This window comes from Rhineura floridana, chromosome 1, assembly GCF_030035675.1.
Source record: "Rhineura floridana isolate rRhiFlo1 chromosome 1, rRhiFlo1.hap2, whole genome shotgun sequence".
Classification (NCBI taxonomy): Eukaryota; Metazoa; Chordata; class Lepidosauria; order Squamata; family Rhineuridae; genus Rhineura; species Rhineura floridana.
The window spans coordinates 275,869,091-275,890,552 of NC_084480.1; the positions used below are offsets into that span (position 1 = coordinate 275,869,091).

The window sequence follows — 21,462 nt, forward strand, 5'->3', positions numbered from 1 at the left end:
ATTGATTTAAACTGGACTCTGTTCTCTCTTACACCCAGCCAGACTCCCAGGGGTTATACTTGGCAGATCCAACTTCCATCCATAGCATACAACAAACCCTCATTCAAAGTACTGAAATATTTGATTCAGAAGAGAAAGCGTTATTAAACTCATTCTGGACGCTGCCCACTGCTGTGCAGGCAGAGATTTTGGAAAGACTTGATCTACTAAGAAGCTGTTTAATGGAAAAACAGTCCTGTATGGCAGATGAAACAACAGAGTCAGAGGAGAGAAGGGAGAAGTGCAATCAGTTGATTGCAGATAAACAGTAGCTAGTAAACAAGTGGAATTCCAATTAGGAGAAGGACCTGTGGATGGGATATTTGCCAATAAGGAGAAAGGACATTTTAGTAGAGATAAACCTCATGGCAATAGATTTGGGTTTGAACCAAGTTGTTGTTGTTGTTGTTGTTGTTGTTGTTGTGTGCCTTCAAGTTGATTACGACTTATGGCAACCTTATGAATCAGTGACCTCCAATAGCATCTGTCGTGAACCACCCTGTTCAGATCTTGTTAAGTTCAGGTCTGTGGCTTCCTTTATGGAATCATTCCATCTCTTGTTTGGCCTTCCTCTTTTTCTACTCCCTTCTGTTTTTCCCAGCATTATTGTCTTTTCTAGTGAATCATGTCTTCTCATGATGTGTCCAAAGTATGATAACCTCAGTTTCATCATTGTAGCTTCTAGTAACAGCTCTGGTTTAATTAATCAAGTTAAGAGAGATTATATTGTATCAACTAAGCATATAACAGGGGTCCAACTTAGCAATGTAAACTGTCTTGAAATGAGATACCTGGAAGAGGATGAGTTGGGATGTAATATGTCAAAAAAGGTAGAGCTCCCTCAAACAAACACTATTTTTCTGGTGAGATCAAATGTTAGTAAAGTAAGTCCATTTAAAGATGAACTTCTGTGTCTCGACTTAGGAGATGAAGAACTTCTGTTCAGCTAGAAAGATCAGTTATAACGGGATAACGCAACAGCATGCATCACATACGGACAGCGCTCAGTTCAGAACACTCTGATTGATCTTTAATATCCCAAAGAAATATCTCAATCCTCTCCTGGAACATCACAGGATGGAAATCAAAGAGCGGAGATAATTCATTTGTCTACTATCTCTCTAAATTTGACATTTTATTTATTTATTTATTTATTTATTTATTAAATTTATTAATCGCCCATCAGGCTGGTTGTCTAGCCACTCTGGGCAACGCACAACATAAAAACATATAGTTCACATTAGAGCCTTAAAATTCCAACAATAACACTAAAATCTAACCCACCAAAAGGCCTGCCTGAAGAGCCAGGTTTTCAGGGTCCAGCGGAAGCTCATTATGGAAGGGGCATGGCGGATGTCATTTGGGAGGGAGTTCCACAGAGTGGGTGCCACGACTGAAAAAGCCCTCTCCCTAGTTCTCACCAGTCTAGCTGTTTTAACTGGTGGGATGGAGAGAAGGTCTTTTGAGGCTGATCTTGTTGGGTGGCAACATAGATGATGCTGGAGGCGCTCTTCCAGACAGACTGGGCCGAAACCGTGCAGGGTTTTAAAGGTCAAAAGCAACACCTTGAATTGGGCTCGGAAAACAACTGGTAACCAGTGCAACTCCTTCAGCACTAGAGTAATGTGGTCTCGCCGGCGGCTACCCTTAATCAGGCAAGCTGCCGCATTCTGTACCAGTTGCAGCTTCCGGACCGTTTTCAAGGGTAACCCCACATAAAGCACATTACAATAGTCTAGGCGAGAGGAGACCAGGGCATGTACCACCAATGGGAGCAGATGGTTTGGAAGAGAGGGGCGCAGCCTTCGTATCAAATGGAGTTGATACAACACCGCCGAGCTCACAGCCGAGACCTGAGCCTCCATGGACAGCTGGGAGTCAAGAATGACCCCCAGGCTGCAGACCTGGTCTTTCAGGGGCAGTTATGCCCCATTAAGCACCAAGTTAACATCCCCCAGCCTTCTCTTGTCTCCCATGAACAGTACCTTGGTTTTGTCAGGGTTCAGCTTCAGCTTATTCCTTCCCATCCAGCCACTCACCGACTCCAGGCACTTGGACAGGGTTTCCACAGCCAACCCCGGTGAAGACTTGAACGAGAGATAGAGCTGCGTGTCATCCGCATACTGATGACATTGCAGCCCACATCTCCTGATGATAGCTCCCAGCGGCTTTATATAGATGTTAAACAGCATCGGGGAGAGGATGGAACCCTGTGGTACCCCACAAGTGAGAGGCCATGGGTCCAAAACCTCATCCCCCAGTGCCACCCTCTGGTACCTATCAGAGAGGAGTGGAACCACTGCAGTACAGTGCCCCCTATGCCCAGCCTCTCCAGGCGGTCCAGGAGGATACCGTGGTCAACGGTATCAAAAGCCACTGAGAGATCCAGGAGGACGAGGAAGGTGCATTTGCCCCTATCCAATGCCCTCCTCATCCACCAAGATGACCAAGGCCGTTTCAGTCCCATGTCCAGGCCTGAAGCTGGATTGAAATGGATCAAGGTAATCTGTTTCCTCCAAGTGCACTTGCATCTGCTTTGCCACCACCTGCTCTACCACCTTGCCCAGAAATGGTAGATTCAAGACTTGGCGAAAGTTGTTCAAATCTTGGGGATCCAAGGAGGGCTTCTTTAGAATTGGTTTTATTATTGCCTGCTTGAGGTCTGATGGCATTATTTCCCCTTCCAGGGACGTGTGAACCACCGCCTTGATCCCCTTGCTCAGTCTATCTTTACAGCTCATAATGAGCCATGATGGGCAAGGGTTAAGCACGCAGGTGGTAGGCTTTAAGGTTGAAAGCACTTTGTCCACTTCCTTGGATGGAAGAAGCTGGAAGTGATCCCAACCCGCCGAGATGCCCCTGGCCGACTCTGGCTCACTCACTGTATCCACAGCACACAGAATAGCACTCGGTATACGATAGATTTTATCTGCAAAGTGCCTTGCCAATTTATCACAGGAGGTCTTAGACTGTTCCATCGGATCTGGAGCAACTGGACCGACCAGGCTCCGGACTACTTGGAACAACCTCTTGGGACAGCACTTTGCGGATGCAATAGAGGCAGCATAAAAATCCTTTTTTGCTGCCCCTATCACCACATGGTAGGCTGCTGCTGCCGCTCTAACCTGTGTTCGATCATCATCAGAGCGAGATTTCCGCCACCGGCGCTCTAGCTGTCTCACCTCCCGCCTCAGAGTTCGCAGCCGTGGAGTGTACCATGGCACTGTCTGAGCTCTATTCAGGGGGAGAGGGCATTTCGGAGCCACCCGGTCTATTGCCCCAGTGATTGCAGTGTTCCACCTCTCCACCAGAGTCTCAACCGAATGCTCGTGTGCATGCTCCAAGGACTTCCCAAGCACATTCCTGAATCCATCTGGATTCATCCGATCCCTGGGGCGGACCATCCTAATGGGTCCTCTACCCCCGTGGAGGGCTTGTGGCATCGAGATGTCCACTCTTACCAAGTAATGATCTGACCATGACAAGGAGTTGACGATGTATCCCTCACTTTCAGATCATTCCCCTCCTCTCCCGAGACATAAACAAGGTCGAGTGCATGACCGGCTACATGGGTGGGCCCGGTTGGAATAAGGTGCAGCTCCCAGGAAGCCATGGCTTCCAAGAAGTCCCGAGGCGCCCCTGTGAGAGTGGCCTCTGAATGTACATTGAAGTCTCCCAGCACCACCAGATTTGGGGACTGCACACGTACATCGGAGACCACCTCCGGCACCTCGGCCAGGGAGTCTGTCATGTAGCGGGGTGGACGGTACACAAGCAGAATCCCTAGACTGCCCTTTGGGCCCAACCTCCATTCTGATGTTACAAGAGACCTGGGCTCTAGATGAAATAGAATTAAATGGTTTCATTGTCCATCAGTGACATGCCTCATCTAGTGATAAGAAGGGCAGGCCCAGGGGTGGCTTAGCTGTATTGATCTCTACTAGGCTTCATGCTTCAATGATTATTCTCTCATCTCTGGACCAACTTGCAATAGCAGTGATGATCAAATCAAAATACCTATATATGGTATTCATAAATGTTTAGAAACTTTTATCGGGGATTTACTACAAACTACCCCCAAACTACAAACTTTCAAGTTCTCATTGGGAGAGATTTTAATGCCAGATTGGAGCCAAATGATAATGACCTCTATGCATATCATCATGTTTGCCCTCCAGAAAGGTCTAATCCTTCCTCGATAAATATTCGTCAATTCAAAGATAATACTTGCAATTATGCAGGGCTTCAGCTGGCTCAAATGGCACAACAACTAGACCTGTGCATTCTAAATGGCAGTGTAACAAGTGACGTCCCAGGAGAATTTAGATTCTGGTCAGGTGTTAGGATGAGTGTCAGCGATTATGTGATTTCCACCCATAATCTAAATCTTGTGGTCCAGCTGGAAATAGACAGTCGACTAGATAATGACCACCTTCCACTAGCTCTGGCTTTGAAGCTTCCAGAACTGCATATGTTTGCAGTAGCTGCTTTTCAGCCTAATAGGATCATAGAATCATAGAGTTGGAAGGGGCCTTGTAGGCCATCGAGTCCAGCCCCCTGCTCACAGCAGGAAATCCACAGCTAGAGCATCTCCCGCAGATAGCTGTCCAGCCTCTGCTTGAAGACATCCAGCGAAGGGAATCCCACCACCTCCCTAGGCAGTCGGTTCCATTGCCGAACTGCCCTTACTGTCAAGAAGTTCCTTCTAATGTCCAATCTGAATCTACGCTCCTGCAACTTAAAACCATTAGACCTAGTCCTACCCTCTGGGGCAGCAGTGAACAAATCTGTACCCTCCTCTATGTGACAGCCCTTCAGGTACTTAAAGAGTGCAATCATATCACCCCTCAGCCTTCTCTTCACCAGACTGAACATGCCAAGTTCCTTCAACCTTTCCTCATAAGACTTGTTCTCCATACCGGCTATCATCCTCGTTGCCCTCTTCTGAGCCCGCTCTAACTTGTCTATACCTTTCTTAAAATGAGGTGCCCAGAACTGAACGCAGTATTCCAGATGAGGCCTGACTAATGCAGAATATAGTGGGACTATTACTTCCCTCGACCTGGAAACTATAGCTCTGTTTATGCAGCCCAAAACCGCGTTTGCCTTTTTTGCCACAGCATCACACTGCTGGGTCATGTTCAACTTGCGATCCACTACAATTCCAAGGTCCTTCTCACACACACTACTGCTAAGCCAGGTATTTCCCATCCTGTACCCGTGCATTTTGTTTTTGTGGCCTAAATGCAGAATCTTGCATTTGTCTTTATTGAATGTCATTTTATTAATTTCAGCCCAATTTCCTAGTCCATCCAGGTCCCTTTGGATTTTATTCCTGTCTTCCATTGTGTTAGCTATCCCTCCCAGTTTCGTATCATCCGCAAACTTCATAAGGCTTCCCTCCACCCCATCATCTAAGTCACTGATAAAAATGTTGAAGAGTATCAGCCCCAGGACAGAACCCTGTGGCACTCCACTCGAAACCTCCTTCCAGTCCGAAGCAGAGCCACCGACGACCACTCTTTGAGTACAGTTTTCCAACCAGTTGTGAATCCACCTGACAGTATTTCCATGTAGTCCGCATTTGATGAGTTTGTTAATCAAAAGGTCGTGGGGGACTTTGTCAAACGCTTTGCTGAAATCTAGATAGATGACATCTACAGCATTTCCACCATCTACTAGGCTAGTGACCCGATCAAAAAAAGAGATGAGATTAGTTTGACAGGATTTTTTCTTGACAAACCCATGCTGGCTCCTACTAATCACAGCATTGTCATCTAGATAGTTGCCAATGGACTTTTTTATTATCCATTCTAATATCTTTCACGGTATTGAAGTCAGACTGACCGGCCTGTAATTCCCCGGATCTTCTTTTTTACCCTTTTTAAAGAGCGGGATGACATTTTATTTATTTATTTATTTAATTCAATTTTTATACCGCCCATAGCAAGGCTCTCTGGGCGGTGTACATCAAATAAAAATATATTTACATTCAATTTAAAAACCAGCTAATCACCAAAACAACAATTTAAACATATAACAAAAGCAAGATTAACATAATAAACCCATATTAAATACAAATCAAAAGTAAATTCGAAGAAAAAAAATGGAACATATAACTATCTTTACAACATTAAATACAAATACTAAAATATTAAAATAATAAAATATTAAAATGCCTGGGCAAAGAGGAAGGTTTTCACCTGGCGCCGAAAAGCTAGTAAAGTAGGCGCCAGGCGTACCTCGTCAGGAAGGGTGTTCCATAGTTCGGGGGCTGCTACCGAGAAGGCCCTCTTTCTTGTAGTCGCCTTCCGGGCGTCTTTCTGAGTAGGCACCCGGAGGAGGGCCTTCGATGTTGAGCGTAGTGTACGGGTAGGTTCATATCAGGAGAGATGTTCCATCAGGTATTGTGGGCCCATGACGTGTAAGGCTTTATAGGTTAAAACCAGCACCTTGAATCAGGCCCGGAAACATATAGGCAGCCAGTGCAAGCGGGCCAGAATCGGTGTCACATGTTCCGACCGTTTGGTCCCAGTTATTAATCTGGCCGCTGCATTCTGCACAAGCTGCAGTTTCCGAACCGTCTTCAAGGGCAGCCCCACGTAAAGTGCATTGCAGTAGTCCAATCTTGAGGTCACCAGAGCATGGACAACTGAAGCAAGATGTTCCCTGTCCAGATACCAGCCTAAGTTGGTAAAAAGCACTCCGTGCCACCGAAGCCACCTGCGCCTCAAGTGACAAGGACGGGTCCAGAAGGACTCCCAAGCTGCGCACCTGCTCCTTCAGGGGGAGTGTAACCTCATCCAGAACAGGTCGAACATCCATCTGGTCAGGGGATCCATTTACTAGCAGCATCTCAGTCTTCAATTTGTTCGCTCTCATCCAGTCCATTATCGCGGCCAAGCATCGGTTTAGGACCTTGATAGCCTCACCTGAAGAAGATGAAAAGGAGAAGTAGAGCTGCGTATCATCAGCATACTGATGAAAACGCACTCCAAAACTCCTGATGACAGCACCCAGCAGCTTCATATAGATGTTAAAGAGCATGGGGGACAGAACTGATCCCTGCGGAACTCCATATTGGAGCGCCCAGGGTATTGAGTAGTGCCCCCCAAGCACTACTTTCTGGAGACAACCTGCAAGATAGGAGCGGAACCACTGCCAGGCAGTGCCTCAAACTACCAAATCCACAAGCCTCTCCAGAAGGATACCATGGTCGATGGTATCAAAAGCCGCTGAGAGATCAAGGAGAATCAACAGAGTTACACTCCCTCTGTCTTTCTCTCGACACAGGTCATCATACAGGGCGACCAAGGCTGTCTCCGTACCAAAACCGGGCCTGAAACCCGATTGAAATGGATCCAGATAATCGGTCTCATCCAAGAGTGCCTGGAGCTGGGATGCAACCACCCTCTCCAGAACCTTGCCCAGGAATGGCACATTTGCTACCGGCCTATAGTTATTCAAATTATCTGGGTCCAGGGAGGATTTCTTCAAAAGCGGTCTCACCACCGCCGCCTTAAGGCAGTGCGGGACCACTCCCTCACATAGTGAGGCATTAATCACTTCCCTGGCCCAGCCGGCAGTGCCATCCCTGCCATCCCTGCTAGCTTTTATTAGCTAAGAGGGGCAAGGGTCTAACACAGAAGTGGTTGCACGCACCTGTCCGAGCACCTTGTCAACGTCCTCAAGCTGCACCAATTGAAACTTATCCAACAAAATATGGCCAGACTGTGCTCCGGAGACCTCATTTGATTCCACTGCTATAACATTGGAGTCTAAGTCCTGACGAATGCAAGAGATTTTATTCTGGAAGTGCTTGGCAAATTCGTCACATCGAACTTTAGAAGATTCCAGCACGTCCTTAGAGCCAGAATATAAGAGCCCTCTAACAGTTTGAAACAGCTCTGCTGGACGAGAAATAGAGGATTGAATAGAGGCAGTGATATGTTGTTTCTTTGCTGCCCGCACCGCCCCAAAATACGTCTTATTATAAGCACTCACCAGTGCAAAGTTGCATTCGTCAGGAGTCCGTCTCCATCTGCACTCAAGGCGTCTCCTATATTGTTTCATCGCCCTCAGCTCCGGAGTATACCATGGAGCTGTATGAGCTCTACAAAGGAGAGGGCGCACAGGAGCGATCATGTCAGCTGCCCGGGTCATTTCTGCATTCCACAGATCGACCAGGGTGTCAACATGAGCGCCAGCCTTATCAGCCGGACAACTCCCCAGAGCTTTTTGAAAACCATCAGGATCCAGCAGCCTCCGGGGGCGGACCATCTTAATATGTCCCCCACCCTTGCAGAGGGGAAGAGTCGTTGTGAGTCTAAACCTCAACAAGCAGTGATCTGTCCATGACAAAGGAGCTGATGTGAGGCTTCCTATACACAGATCACTATCATCATGTCCCGTAGCAAAAATCAGGTCCAGAGTGTAACCTGCCACATGAGTTTGCCTGTCTCCAATCCTCCGGCACCTCTCCTGTTCTCCAGGATTTCTCAAAGATGATGGCAAGAAGTTCCGAGAGTACATCTGCAAGTTCCTTCAATACTCTGGGATGCAGTTCATCAGGCCCTGGAGATTTGAACTCATTTAGGTTAACTAGGTATTTCCTGACTATCTCCTTATCAATCTTGAACTGCAATCCTGACCCCTTACTGAGATTGCTACCGATGCAAGGTTGCACACTGTTCCCTTTTTGGGAGAAAACGGAGGCAAAATAGGCGTTGAGCAGTTCTGCCTTTTCCTTGTTATCTGTCAACATTTTGCCATCCTCATTGAGCAGCAGTCCTACCGTTTCCTTGGTCTTTCTCTTGCTTCGAACATATCTGAAAAACCCCTTTTTGTTGTTCCTTGCTTCCCTCGCCAGCCTCAGCTCATTCTGGGTTTTAGCTTTCCTTACGCTATTCCTGCAAGCCCGAGCCGCTCGTCGGTACTCTTCCTTGGTGATGCGTCCTTCCTTCCATTCTTTATACATGCTCTTTTTTACTTTTACCTCCTCCACCAGTCTTCCGTGTAGCCACATTGGCTTTTTCCGATGTCTTCTGTTTTTCTTTCTCTTTGGAATTGTTTGTGATTGCGCTTTTTGTAATACGTTCTTCATGAACTCCCACGCTTCTTGGGCTCCTTTTTTTTTTAGTCTATCTAGTCTATCTAGCCATTTAGCCTATCTTTAGTCTATCTAACCTAAATACTGAGGCTGATGTTAGAACCACTAGGATCAGAGGAACTTGAGGATCGACAGGTCTATCATGCAGCTATTACACACTGACCATGTTCACATGATGCGTTCCTCCATTCTTTTAGCAGGCCCAAATCAGGGGATCTTAGATCACTATGAAACACAGGTTAAAGAGCTACAGGTCCATCTAACAGCAAAAAGCACAAGGAGCCCATGAACCAACCAACTTAAATCTAAGAGTTGGTTCGATCAAGAGTACATTGCTGCTAAAAATGCTCGTTTAGGAAATTTAGGATGTACAAGAAAAATCCCTTAATGGTACCATCCAGTTATTTAATCTCCTATAAAAAACAGTATTAAACCTTGCTCAAGGCAAAAATGAAGAATGCACAATGAGCAGCATGTGAACAGCTTATCCATGCATTCAAAGCTAAAGATATGGCCTCCTTTTGGCATCTAACAGCAGTCTCACCTAGTTGTGGCCCATCAAGTATGGACTGCCACATCCCATTTGAGTCCTGGGAAGTCCAGTTTTGTGGACTGTACACAGAGGAAGATACCAACCCTTCAGCTGGAATGTACCTTTGGATCCCTCCCGAATGCCCCCCCATCTCAATCTCTGAGATAGTTGACCTGGTAAACCAACTAAAACCAGGCAAGGCACCGGGTTGTGATTACATTCCCCCAGAGTTAATCAAAAGAAACATGAAATGATGGGCTCCAATTCTGGCAAATCTCTTTGCCTACATAGATGGAAAAATGAAATGGACTACCTTCAAGTTGTTTCCGAACTATGGCGACCATGCAAATAGGCTTTCATGGTATGCGGTATTCAGAGGGGGTTTACCATTGCCTCCCTCTGAGGCTGAGAGGCAGTGACTGGCCCAAGGTCACCCAATGAGTTTCATGGCTATCTGGGGATTTGAACCCTGGTCTCCCAGGTCATAGTGCAACACCATAACCGCTACACCACACTGGCTCTCACCTACATAGATACTCATATTTCCCCTGATTGGGGTTTGGCTGTCATTATCCCCATCTTGAAGAAAGGACAATCCAGCAAATTACTACCCAATCAGCTTATTGACTATAATCAGCAAGCTTTATGCCAGACATCTTTACTGAAAACTTCAAGCCTAGATGGAACATGAAAATATTCTAGCTGATCAACAGGCTGGATTCAGAGCAGGCCAATCCACAATGGATCAGGCAGCACCTGGTGGAGAAATGCACCAGTAAACCTAAAACATATTCGTTTGCAGCCTTTGTTGACCTTAAATCGTCTTTGATTCCATCTCCAGAAATAAACTCTGGCAAAAAGTTGAGGCCTCCACAGTGGACCGTCACTTGTTACTCTTTATGTATAAAATACATGAAAACCTTTTTAAAAATTGGGTGAAATTCAGAGGGTCTTCTTTTAGGCCCTGTTCCAACTTCTAAAGGAGTAAAGCAAGGATGTATACTAGTCCCATTGTTTAACTTTTATATAAACTCTCTACCCACAGCCCTCAACTACTTTAAAAGAAACCAAATGCACAGTTATAAGATGGGGGATACTTGGCTCAGCAATACGACATGTGAGAAGGATCTTGGAATTGTCGTTGATCACAAGTTGAATATGAGCCAACAGTGTGATGTGGCTGCAAAAAAGGCAAATGCTATATTAGGCTGCATTAACAGAAGTATAGTTCCCAAATCGTGTGAAGTATTAGTTCCCCTCTGTTCAGCACTGGTTAGGCCTCATCTTGAATACTGCATCCAGTTCTGGTCTCCGCACTTCAAGAAAGATGCAGACAAACTGGAACAGGTTCAGAGGAGGGCAACAAGGATGATCAGGCGACTGGAAACAAAGCCCTATGAGGAGACACTGGACATGTTTAGTCTGGAGAAGACTGAGGGGAGATATGATAGCACCCTTCAAGTACATGAAAGGTTGTCACATAGAGGAGGGCCGGGATCTCTTCTCAATCATCCCAGAGTGCAGGACACGGAATAATGGGCTCAAGTTGCAAGAAGCCAGATTTCGCCTGGACATCAGGAAAAACTTCCTAACTGTTAGAGCCATACGACAATGGAACCAATTACCTAGAGAGGTAGTGGGCCCTCCGACACTGGAGGCATTCAAGGGGCAGCTGGACACCCATCTGTCGGGAATGCTTTGATTTGGATTCCTGCATTGAGCAGGGGGTTGGACTTGATGGCCTTATAGGCCCCTTCCAACTCTACTATTCTATGATTCTATGAATACACATCCCCCAAAGCTAGCCCACAGGCACCTATTGGTGCTATTATATGCTGATGACGCAGTAAGAAGTGCTTCTGCTATACTAAATTTTATCCACACTAGAAAAGAATTTTATGTACCAGCAGCAATAAAGTTGTTTGAAACCAAATCATTAACCCAGCTTCTATATGGAACACAAATCAGACCTTATTCCAGTTTTAAACCACTGGAAGTAATACAATCCAAAGTTCTGAGGGCTGTCCTCCAAGTACGTTTGTGTTGCAAACATTGCTTTATGACTGAAGGCTGGCCTCCAGAAGGTCAAAACTAAGGCTTGGCTTACCACCTTTAACTTCTGGCTGAAACTAATGTTTTTCCAATTGGTTTAGCTCCATTAACATTACAGGATGAGTTCCAGTCAATATGGAAGCAAACCTTGCCTCAAAAACTCAATTTATATGGACTTTCCTTGGGTTATCTTATCTCCGAAGGATATGATATGGCTAGAATGATTCTTAGACAACGCATTGCTGATGTTGAACGCCAATATGATCTGGGCTTAACTTCCAACTACACCTCAATTGACAGAGCATTCCAGCCTAATAAACCTGCAAACTACCTTTTTGTACTCTTGGTTCAAAAACATCACAGAGCCTTCACAATGGCACATTTTAATGTCCTCCCATCAGCAGTTATGGAGGGAAGAGACAGAAAAATCCCTTACCATGACCATAAGTGCCCTTGTGACTCTGGAGAGGTGGAAACAGTGACTCATGTTCTCCTGTACTGTTTATTCTATCGTGATTTATGTAGAACTCAAGTTGAACCTCTCCTACTGAAATCCCCAGGACGATCAGAGACATTCTATGTTTCTTTACTCCTTTCTCACCAAAATGCATTTATTACTTTTAGTGTTGCCAAATTTTGCACTGTGGCAAGTAAAACTTGCCAGGAACTGACCTTAGCCATCTTGTAACTCCCCCCCCCCTTGGAAATTTATAATCTTATGTCTTAACAATCTTCTCTTATAATATTATGCTTTAACAATCTTATCTTGTATTTTCTTACTCCATTTTATTGCATTTTATTCTTCTGTATATTAGGATAATGTCCTCTTACGAGAGTTTTATGTCTCTATTTTATGCTGGTCATTGACTGTAACAATAAAGATTTAATTAGGCAGATGCCCTCACTATATTGTTTTAGATGCTTGCTGAAAACTTTTTTCTTTCAGCAAGCCTACTTGGATATATAATTTAGTTACCTATATTAGTTTTATCTTTGTTGTTAATGCTGATGATGGGTTTATACATATTTGTTTTTAATTGATTTGTGAATTTCAGCAGTATTATTTTTTTTTTTTTGTACTTCACTTGGAGAACTCTTTGTTCAAGCATTTTGTAAATCTAAAATAATGGCAGTTATCACATGTAAGCCATTGTTTATTCAAAAACTATGAGTTACCTCACATATGTGGCTTGTTTTTCACCTGTTTTTGCCTTGTGCCTTTGTAGTTTGACATCAGGGGACTGGCCACACAAGCCATGGTTAAGGAGGGCTCTTTGGTTCAGATGTAATGCCAAACCATAATTAAAACAAGTTATGGTTTGTAAGCCAACATCAAACCATGGGTTTCACACTGTGGTTTGCTGGCAGAAAACAAACCATGCTTAGTCTGGTAGGCTGGGCTTGCAAGTTCAAACAAACCAAGGTTTAATGAACCTGGACAACGGCTGCATTCACATGCAACCCTAAACCAGGATATATATGAGAGGCATGAACCAGTGTGCCACCCCTTTGCAGCTGTTCCTTCCTTTGTGCAAGTGGCCAAATAAGGCAGGATTCAGAACTGAACCATACCTTCTTTTTTACATAAAAACCTGGAGATTATGGGTAATGACTTCAGAACAAGCCAGGATATGAAGCCCTGGCTTAATGTTAATATCCTGGCTTGTTTTGAAGCCACTAACCACAGTTCATGTGCATAGCTCACACATAATGTGAAGCTATGGTTAAGGATTGCATGTGAAGATATATCACCTTAACGTTTTGACCAACTCCTTTTCTCATTTATATTCTAAATTTTCCAGTTTAGAATACTGGTCTCTCTTTTTCTAAAATAACTACGTAGCATTTTAAAATATTAGTTAATGTATGCACATTTATAAATAAATTTTTATAGCAAACACCAAGACAACTGTTGTAAACCGCCCAGAGAGCTTCAGCTATGGGGTGGTATACAAATGTAATAAATAATAATAATAATAATAATAACAACTGATATATATATATATTTAACAGTACTGAAAACATACCATGTCATAAATAAAACAGACATCTTTAATTAATTAATAGAATAATCCACAATACAATCTCCTCTATTTGGCATGCAATTCTCAGTGATCCTTACTGACTACATTCTGACACTTGCAAAGTTTCCACAATTAAAAAAAAAGCCAGGTAGCAATCTGGCTTGGTGGATTCCTTAGGAAGACATTCCTATAGGGAAGGGACTACTTTGGGGGGGAAAACCCTCTGAGCCTTATAACTAGATGTCAATAGGCAAAATGGGTCAAAACATTCACTGGCAGGGGTTCTCAACCTGAGCTTCATTCAGGTGGTCCGCAGCATGTCTGCATAAATTCACCTTGACTGTTTTTATTGCTTCTTTTAAGAAATAAAAGAAACAATAATAAATACAATTACAAATTCTACAGCATCTAGCACAACACATTACAATTGCTACAACAGGCAGAAAAATCATTAAGTGGTCCACCAAGAGCCTCAGAATTTTCAAGTGTTCTGTGGGGGAAATGTTTTGGAACCACTGCACAAAGGCATGTAGGTCCCTGGTCTTCTAGGATAGGTTACATAGATACATAATTGCAACTCATGCTAGGCCCCTTCAGGCCTTATCTTCCATGCAATTATAATCATGCAGCTGAAGGGAGCAGGGCTTTATCCACTGGTCCCACTGGACTTTTGGGGAGGAAGATCTCAAGCGGGGAGCCTCCTGGATGTGCATAGGCTTCCCCTGTGATTCAGAACTCATCACTGAGCAGGCATGGCCCCATTCTCTTCTCTTTCTTCCACAATTACAGTGGTGTGGAAGAAAATACCTGAAAGGAGCTACTGTATTCTGTAGGTATGGGAGGTAGGCAAAAAACAAAAACAAAACACACACCTCAGATCTCCGACATGCTCCCTCCCTGATAGGTTTTCGTCGAGCCTTAAAAACCTGGCTATTCAGGCAGGCCTATGGAATTGAGGAGGGTTAATTTTATGATGTTTTAATTGGAAATTGGTTTTAAATTGTTTAGGACTGTGGTTGTTTGGTATATTGTATATTATGTATAGCTTTTGCTATTGTAAGTTGCCTAGAGTGTCCACTAACCTGGACAGATAGGCGACCAATAAATAAAATTATTATTATTATTATTATTATCATCATTATCATTATTATTATTATTATATAAAATGTGTGTGCAGTGTGATATGTTCCACTTGGATTGAGCTTTAGGCTACTATGACTACTTTGCAAGGAAAGAGAGACAAGTTTTAGTTCATATTCTGATTATTTTAAATATAGCCAGACTACTTCTTGGCGAATAGTCAGATTAATGTTAGTCTATGTCATAACGGCTAATGATCAATTCATACAAAACAGCCCAAAACATAAAATATTTAACTATAAATAACAATTTAACTGTTTCCCCAGTTGTAAAATGGGACGTCATTTAACACTTTCATTATGGGGTTTTGGGGCATATGAACCAATTCTTAGTCTTAAGATTTATTTACACACACACACACTGTTACAACTCATAGTATCCTGTGTTCAGGCTTCATCTTATATGTTATAAACTATAAAAAAGCACTTTCAGTAATAAGTGTTTTTTTTTACCACATTCATCAGATTTTCATGGTCCCCATTCTGCTGTTTGGGTGTCTTCTCCCTTTAATGTAAATAAAGATTTAGGTACGTTGTTAAAATAAATAACAACAACAGTAATAGTCTCAGCATTATAAGTTTAAACATCAAGCAATAATGTTAGTGACGACAACTTGCTAGCCCAATCAAACGGAAATCCCACTAAAATCAACTGGACATAAATAACTTACTCATAAGTAACTTGTTTCACTGATGTTTAGGAGATTTAAGCATAACTAACTATAGTCAGTCAGTCCAGTTTTATTGTTTATAACCAGTTGCCATTACAATGTAAATGCAAGACACAATGTATAATATATATATAAAAACACAGAGACAATCAGGCCAATAAAAAGGGATAAAACCCTGAAAATACAAATAAACAAAATTTAAAACAATTCAGTTGATTGAAAAGCTCCCCATAACATTTGGTACTAGTATGATTCAAAAACGCTGCTCTTATCTTTATTGCAGCTAAAGCAAATAAAGCTACCCTAGCTGGCAAATTTATCTACATCAGCCATTAACCATCTGATGTTAAAATCATCTGACTGACCTTCTAAGGAGGTCTGAAGAGGGAGAAGAAGCCTAGCCTTTGGTGTATTATATACAGGGCAATATAGAATATAATGTGCAACATCTCCAATTTTGGCCTAATGCACATACACAAAAGGGTTCTTTTACTGGCCTATTAGAAAATCTGCCAGCCAGAAATTTAGTAGGCATCGTTTCAAATCTAAGCTGGGTGAAAGCGTGCCTGGTTAATTTTTGGTATACCAAATGGCAGACTTGCAGCTACCGTTAGTCTTAGGCTGTTAAGGTTTTTAGTCTTCTTAGACTTAAAATAAGATTTCTTGACCTACAAATGGATCCAGACACTTAGAGTTTAGCAGCCATTTGCACATGGTTGGAGAGAAATTTGTTTCCAGTCTGCAGAGGTTTCTTAACATATTCCAGACGGGAATTTTATATTGCTGGCTGTTCCAAGCACCTCGAAAGCAACATTGGTTAAGAAGCAGCCTATGCTCCATTTTGCTCTTTTTAGCCTAGGGTGAGAGGAAGAAAAAGCAAATTATAAGCATGCCTACATCCTCCATTTGTGCCCATATCCTAGATCTGCTGCAGAATTAGGGCCTTTAGCCTTTTCTTAAGAGCAAACGTTTGCCTCTTGCCTTTCAATTGACGTGGGATTTGGTGACCAGCAAAAAGAACTCCACCTCCGGCTCCTCAAAGAAAACTTTAGTAACCTTCCAACATGGTATTACAATAGCAGTTTCATTTTTGGATATTTAAAGAATGCATATATAGCTAATGATCTGAACTACAGCTTTTCAGCTATCATCTAAAGAAGTTGTATTTATCATGCTCATACAATTATGCAAAGTGTTGCCTTGCATTTTGAAGGCTAACGCTTATTGTCTCATAACATTTAACACCTTTCTTTATCAGCATCTGTCCTGGCTTCTGCCCAAAAAAAGTAACAGGTGCACTTACTTGCAAGTAAAGAAGAGAAATTTTGTTATAGCAGCTTCATGGTATTTGTTATTCTATCTATTATTTGATTTATATCCCGCCCTTCCTCCCAGCAGGAGCCCAGTTCATGGTATGAACTCAGCAGCTAGGAAAGAGTAGAATCTAGTCCAGGTGCTCTTACAAGGCAGAGTAGAAGCAACAACAAAGTTGGGTCCAGGAGCAAGGGCCAAGGTTCACGAGTAACAGCAAGAGTTCCAAGACTTCACAGGAGCTGCACAGTTGTTCCAACAAGTTTCCCCATGTACCTACCAAGCTTTTAAGTAGAAGCAGAGAATGCATCTTGTGAGAACTTGTGAGAATCTCTGGCTTTCAGGCTGTTATGGGATAAACCCCTGTATTTCTATGTTTTTCTGTATACTGGCTATCTCAAGCTCTTCATATTTGTTAAAAATGAGTGGTGTAGGGATATAGTTAAAATACAAGCCGGTTTGATGCTTTAAAAGTAAGTTTTATTGTCCATCCGCCTTAAATCTCCCATTTCTGGGCAGTTAGCCAATGTTTCCCTGGGAAGTGTAAACAAGAGATAAGACAACCTTGGTTTCTTTTTATGACTGTAGCTGCCCATGGGATTGCAGTACAGAGTTAAAAGCTGAGCTGACAGTTAGCAGATAAGTTTGGATTATAGAGCTAGAAGCAGTATTTAGAAGGGAACATGCGGTTTAAGGGCTATATATACAGCCCAAGAGGTCAGGACCAGTGCTTTTAACCTAGTCAGAAGAACAGAAGACATCTTCTCTGAGTGTCGAAGGTCCACACACAACAAGGGTGAAAGAATTCCATTACTGATTGTGCAATGTGATGTAACTGTAATGTGATATATAACATGCATTGTTGGTGTACATCCCCTGTATGTGCAGTGTATGACCCAATGATCTGATTTCTGGTACTAGCCTTTTGTAATATTATATGTAAATATATTCACAATAAATAGAACCATAAAGAACTTCCATTGTTGAACTCTCATTTTTCCTGAGATGTCCCTAAACCTTAATATGTTATTTGGTGGGACTTCCAACCATTAGTCTGCCTGGACAGACCTAACTGTGGAAACACAGGTGACCACAACGTTTGTCATGGAAGTTGTCTGTGTAGATACGGACTAATGGGAAAATGCAAGAACCCTCAATCCAGTACATTCATGTGACAGAGATGGTTCGAGGCCATGTCAAGGCAGACATTCCATCTAGGGTCAGATCTCCTCTTTTCTGCCTGACAGACAGCACTGGACCTGCCTTCCCCTCTGAATCTTCCTGCTTTGTCAGAACAGGAGCCCTCCGCATCCCTCATGGGGGAGGAGCAGCCCCTGCTTCTCCTGCCTCTGCAGTAGATTTGGACATGTCCGGGAGCAGCAGGGGGTTTCATCAAGAGGGCTCTACTGCATGGTTTCATCCCCCCTCCCATTCTGAATCCTGTCAAGTACCATCCACTCCTGGTCTGTGTCAGAGGGAACCAGACAACATCTGACAAATGTAAACTTTTGCCTAGAAAAGCATATACACAACAACAAAAAATTGGTAGTCTAAGCTACCAAAAGACTCTTGAATTTTTATTTTATTTTATTTATCTATTTTTGCTAGAAGAGATTATGCATCTTCTACCCTTTTGCAATGAAATCTTTTGTAGTGTGTATTCTGTATTTTCTTGAACTTTTTTTTACAAATAGTTAACAAAAGAAATCCATAGCATTTCTTTCAAATTGTCCATTACTCTTGGGATTTTGCTCTATGTTCAACATATTGCATATGTAGGAAAAGCAGGAAAGTGCCCCAGATGGTTTTTATAAAACGCACAGTCGTCACCCTTGCACAAATAATATGGTTTTGGAATGAAGACTGGTTAATGGGAAAGCACTTACAGGAGAATGAACATTGCTACACCCAGTAGCGCTCAGTGGGGTGCACTGCTCACCTGGCTTCCCAACGTGGAGGACACTGCCGGTACCTAAGAGGAACAGAGGCAAGGTGGTGTGGAGGTCAGCATGGCCAGGCAGCATCTGATTGGTTCCACTGCTTATCCCGCATAGACCTCCCAGCCACCTCTCAGTTACTGGCAATGAGCTCTGCATTGGGAAGACAGGTGAGGAATGCCACCCCACCTTGTCCTCCAGCACTGGCTACACCCGATGAGTGGCCTAATCCCAACATTAGCTGCACCACCAAATATAAGTACTCAGGATGGTACCTCTGCAATGTCATTCTCAATGAAATGTAATATTCATACCAATGTAAGCTGTTGCAAACATACCAGGGGCACAAACTTCCTTTACATGAGAGTTTCTGAAACAAGATATTTACATTTCACCACCCTTCTGAACTCTGGCAAATCCCACATCAACTGTAGCTGTACCCCTAAAATGTATTTCACTGAAAGCAGACTAATTATGCCATTTAAAATCCATGATGCTGTCCATGCAATACACAACATGATTCATGTTTGCAGTAACTAATTTGCTCCCTGAAGCTTTTCTGACAAAGCATCTGTTTTTAATGTCATCAATTATTATATCAACAGCATCAGTGTAACTCTTCTAGGAAAGAAGGGATTTGGTTTAATTGGACTTCTCAGCAAGTACCTACTCCATGAATACCCTGATACCACATCCAGCATAACAACATGTTAAATTATTAAAGTATGATTGCCAGATAATGTCTGGCACTAGAGCTTGCATATCTTGTTAGAAATACCCAGCAGACCGATTTCTTATAAAAATTTCTTCAGTTTTGTCTTCTTGGAAATGTCTTAGGGACTTCAGGGATATAGGATGCAAAAGGGGGCAGGCGTTATCAATCACAAACTTGGGTAAGAATTCTTAAGGATTATTTTACTCAGTTCCAATTGAACAACCTGCTTCAGGGTTCCCCCCACCCCGCTTTGCCATTTTATGTGAATAAGAGTTTAATGGGTAAGAGCAAACCTATTTATTTTAAAGAAAAGATCTAGTGAAACATAGCCTCTATTGTTTGAGTAATCAGCAATGCAAAGTGGGGCATAATTAATATGCATGACACACTACATGTGGGTCACATTAACAGGCGAGAAGGATTAATATTAATTCTGCTTCAAATTCAAATGTAGAGTAAAACTAAACTTGGTCTCATGGACTTGTACATTAAATTATAATCATTCCTTCATTTTAAGACACACATTTTAGAACCTCAGCATTGTACAGAACTTCTTAAGTTCTAGTATTAAACATATTTATTATTTATATTATTTATTTTTAAAACATATGCATTTATTTCCTCTGAGATTATTATCGTTTATAATCTTTCTTTGATGTCATTGTTGCTTCATGAGATCCTAAGCACTGAGGTCTAGTCTACACATGTAGCAAAACAGAGTGGGGATGGGCAGGTAGAATGAGGTGGCAAAATGAATAGAATCATAAAGTTGCAAGGTACCTCAGAGATCATCTAGCCCAACCTCCTCCTGATGCAAGCAATCTATAATTACAGCATCTCTGATGGCCCTCCAGCTTCTGCCTAAAAACCTCTGAAAAAGGAGAGTGCACCACCTTCCAAGGCAATATGTTCCACTTGTTGAAGAGCCTATACCATCACTAAGTTCTTCCAAATGTTTAGTCTAGTCCTTTTTCTTGTAACTTGACCCCATTGGTTTGGGCCCTACTCTCTTGAGAGTACCACTTTAGACTGAAGGTGGCAGAAATCGTACTTTTGAATCCACCCACATGTAGAAGATATCTATATTGATGGCTACTTTCCCCGTTTCCCTCTTGCAGTGGCTGCAGTGTGCCATCTACAAAACATACCACAGCCAGGCTGCATTGGTACCGGGTTGTAGTTCCACTGTGTAGCCTGGACAGCATAGGATCCAAAGGGGTCCAACAACGTGGTTCCTGTTCTTGTCTGTACTGTACTCTTACTGGGTAAGCCCTTACCTATCACAGCTAGAACAGAGGAAGAGCAGAAAACTGAAGACCAGGAGCATGGTCATGGCTGCCAAGCTTCCCCATATGATGATATGAAGCAGCCCAGTACTGAGGAAGCCGCCATCAGGTCCCATGATATAGAAAGGAGGTGCTGCTGTCAAGGGTTGAGGCGATTAGTCCCCACCAGACATTGGCATTTGCACTGATAAGAGCTTCTCTTTCTGTGAAAGAAAAAAATGGGGGGGGGAAGAGAGAGATTACAATAAAGTCCAGTTAACAGGCTCTTTGATTATGTTAGTTGCACTTTAAATCTTGCTTTCATATATTTAAAATTTTGGTTAAAATTTCAGCTAAAAATACTGCTAAAAGTTCCTGATTTGTAGCTCAGTCTTAGCCCACTATACTACCCCAGCTCTCTGGCAAGGGAGAAAATCCTCATGTGAATAAGCTTAAGGGGGGGGAAGGGTGGTATTTCACAGAACTGAATCCAGGCTAAATTAGTTGCATGTAAGTCCCAACTGGGCTCCATCTACACTATACATTTAAAGCAATATTCTATCACTTTAAACAGGCATGGCTTCCCTCAAAGAATCCCAAGAACTGTAGCTTGTTAAGGGTGATGATAGTTGTGAGGAGACCCGTATTACCCTCATAGAGCTATGGTT

General features: G+C 42.9%; 1 protein-coding gene across 9 annotated transcripts in view; it reads right to left on the reverse strand.

Annotated features, from left to right (window-relative positions):
• PAG1 (phosphoprotein membrane anchor with glycosphingolipid microdomains 1) overlaps positions 1-21,462 on the reverse strand; it is a 180,625-nt gene that overhangs the window by 11,515 nt on the left and 147,648 nt on the right. For 4 of the 9 annotated variants that reach the window (XM_061602110.1, XM_061602119.1, XM_061602134.1 and 1 more), the window contains exons 2-4: positions 20,807-21,018; positions 18,817-18,849; positions 15,349-15,400 (exon numbers count right to left, since the gene is read on the reverse strand). In XM_061602110.1, coding sequence (XP_061458094.1) covers positions 15,349-15,400; positions 18,817-18,849; positions 20,807-20,931 — 210 coding nt within the window. In that variant the 5' untranslated portion in view covers positions 20,932-21,018. Of the gene's footprint in view, positions 1-15,348; positions 15,401-15,931; positions 16,214-16,238; positions 16,422-17,157; positions 17,301-18,816; positions 18,850-20,806; positions 21,019-21,462 lie in introns of those variants that run through there. The other 5 variants (XM_061602154.1, XM_061602143.1, XM_061602183.1 and 2 more) reach the window with 5 other exon arrangements.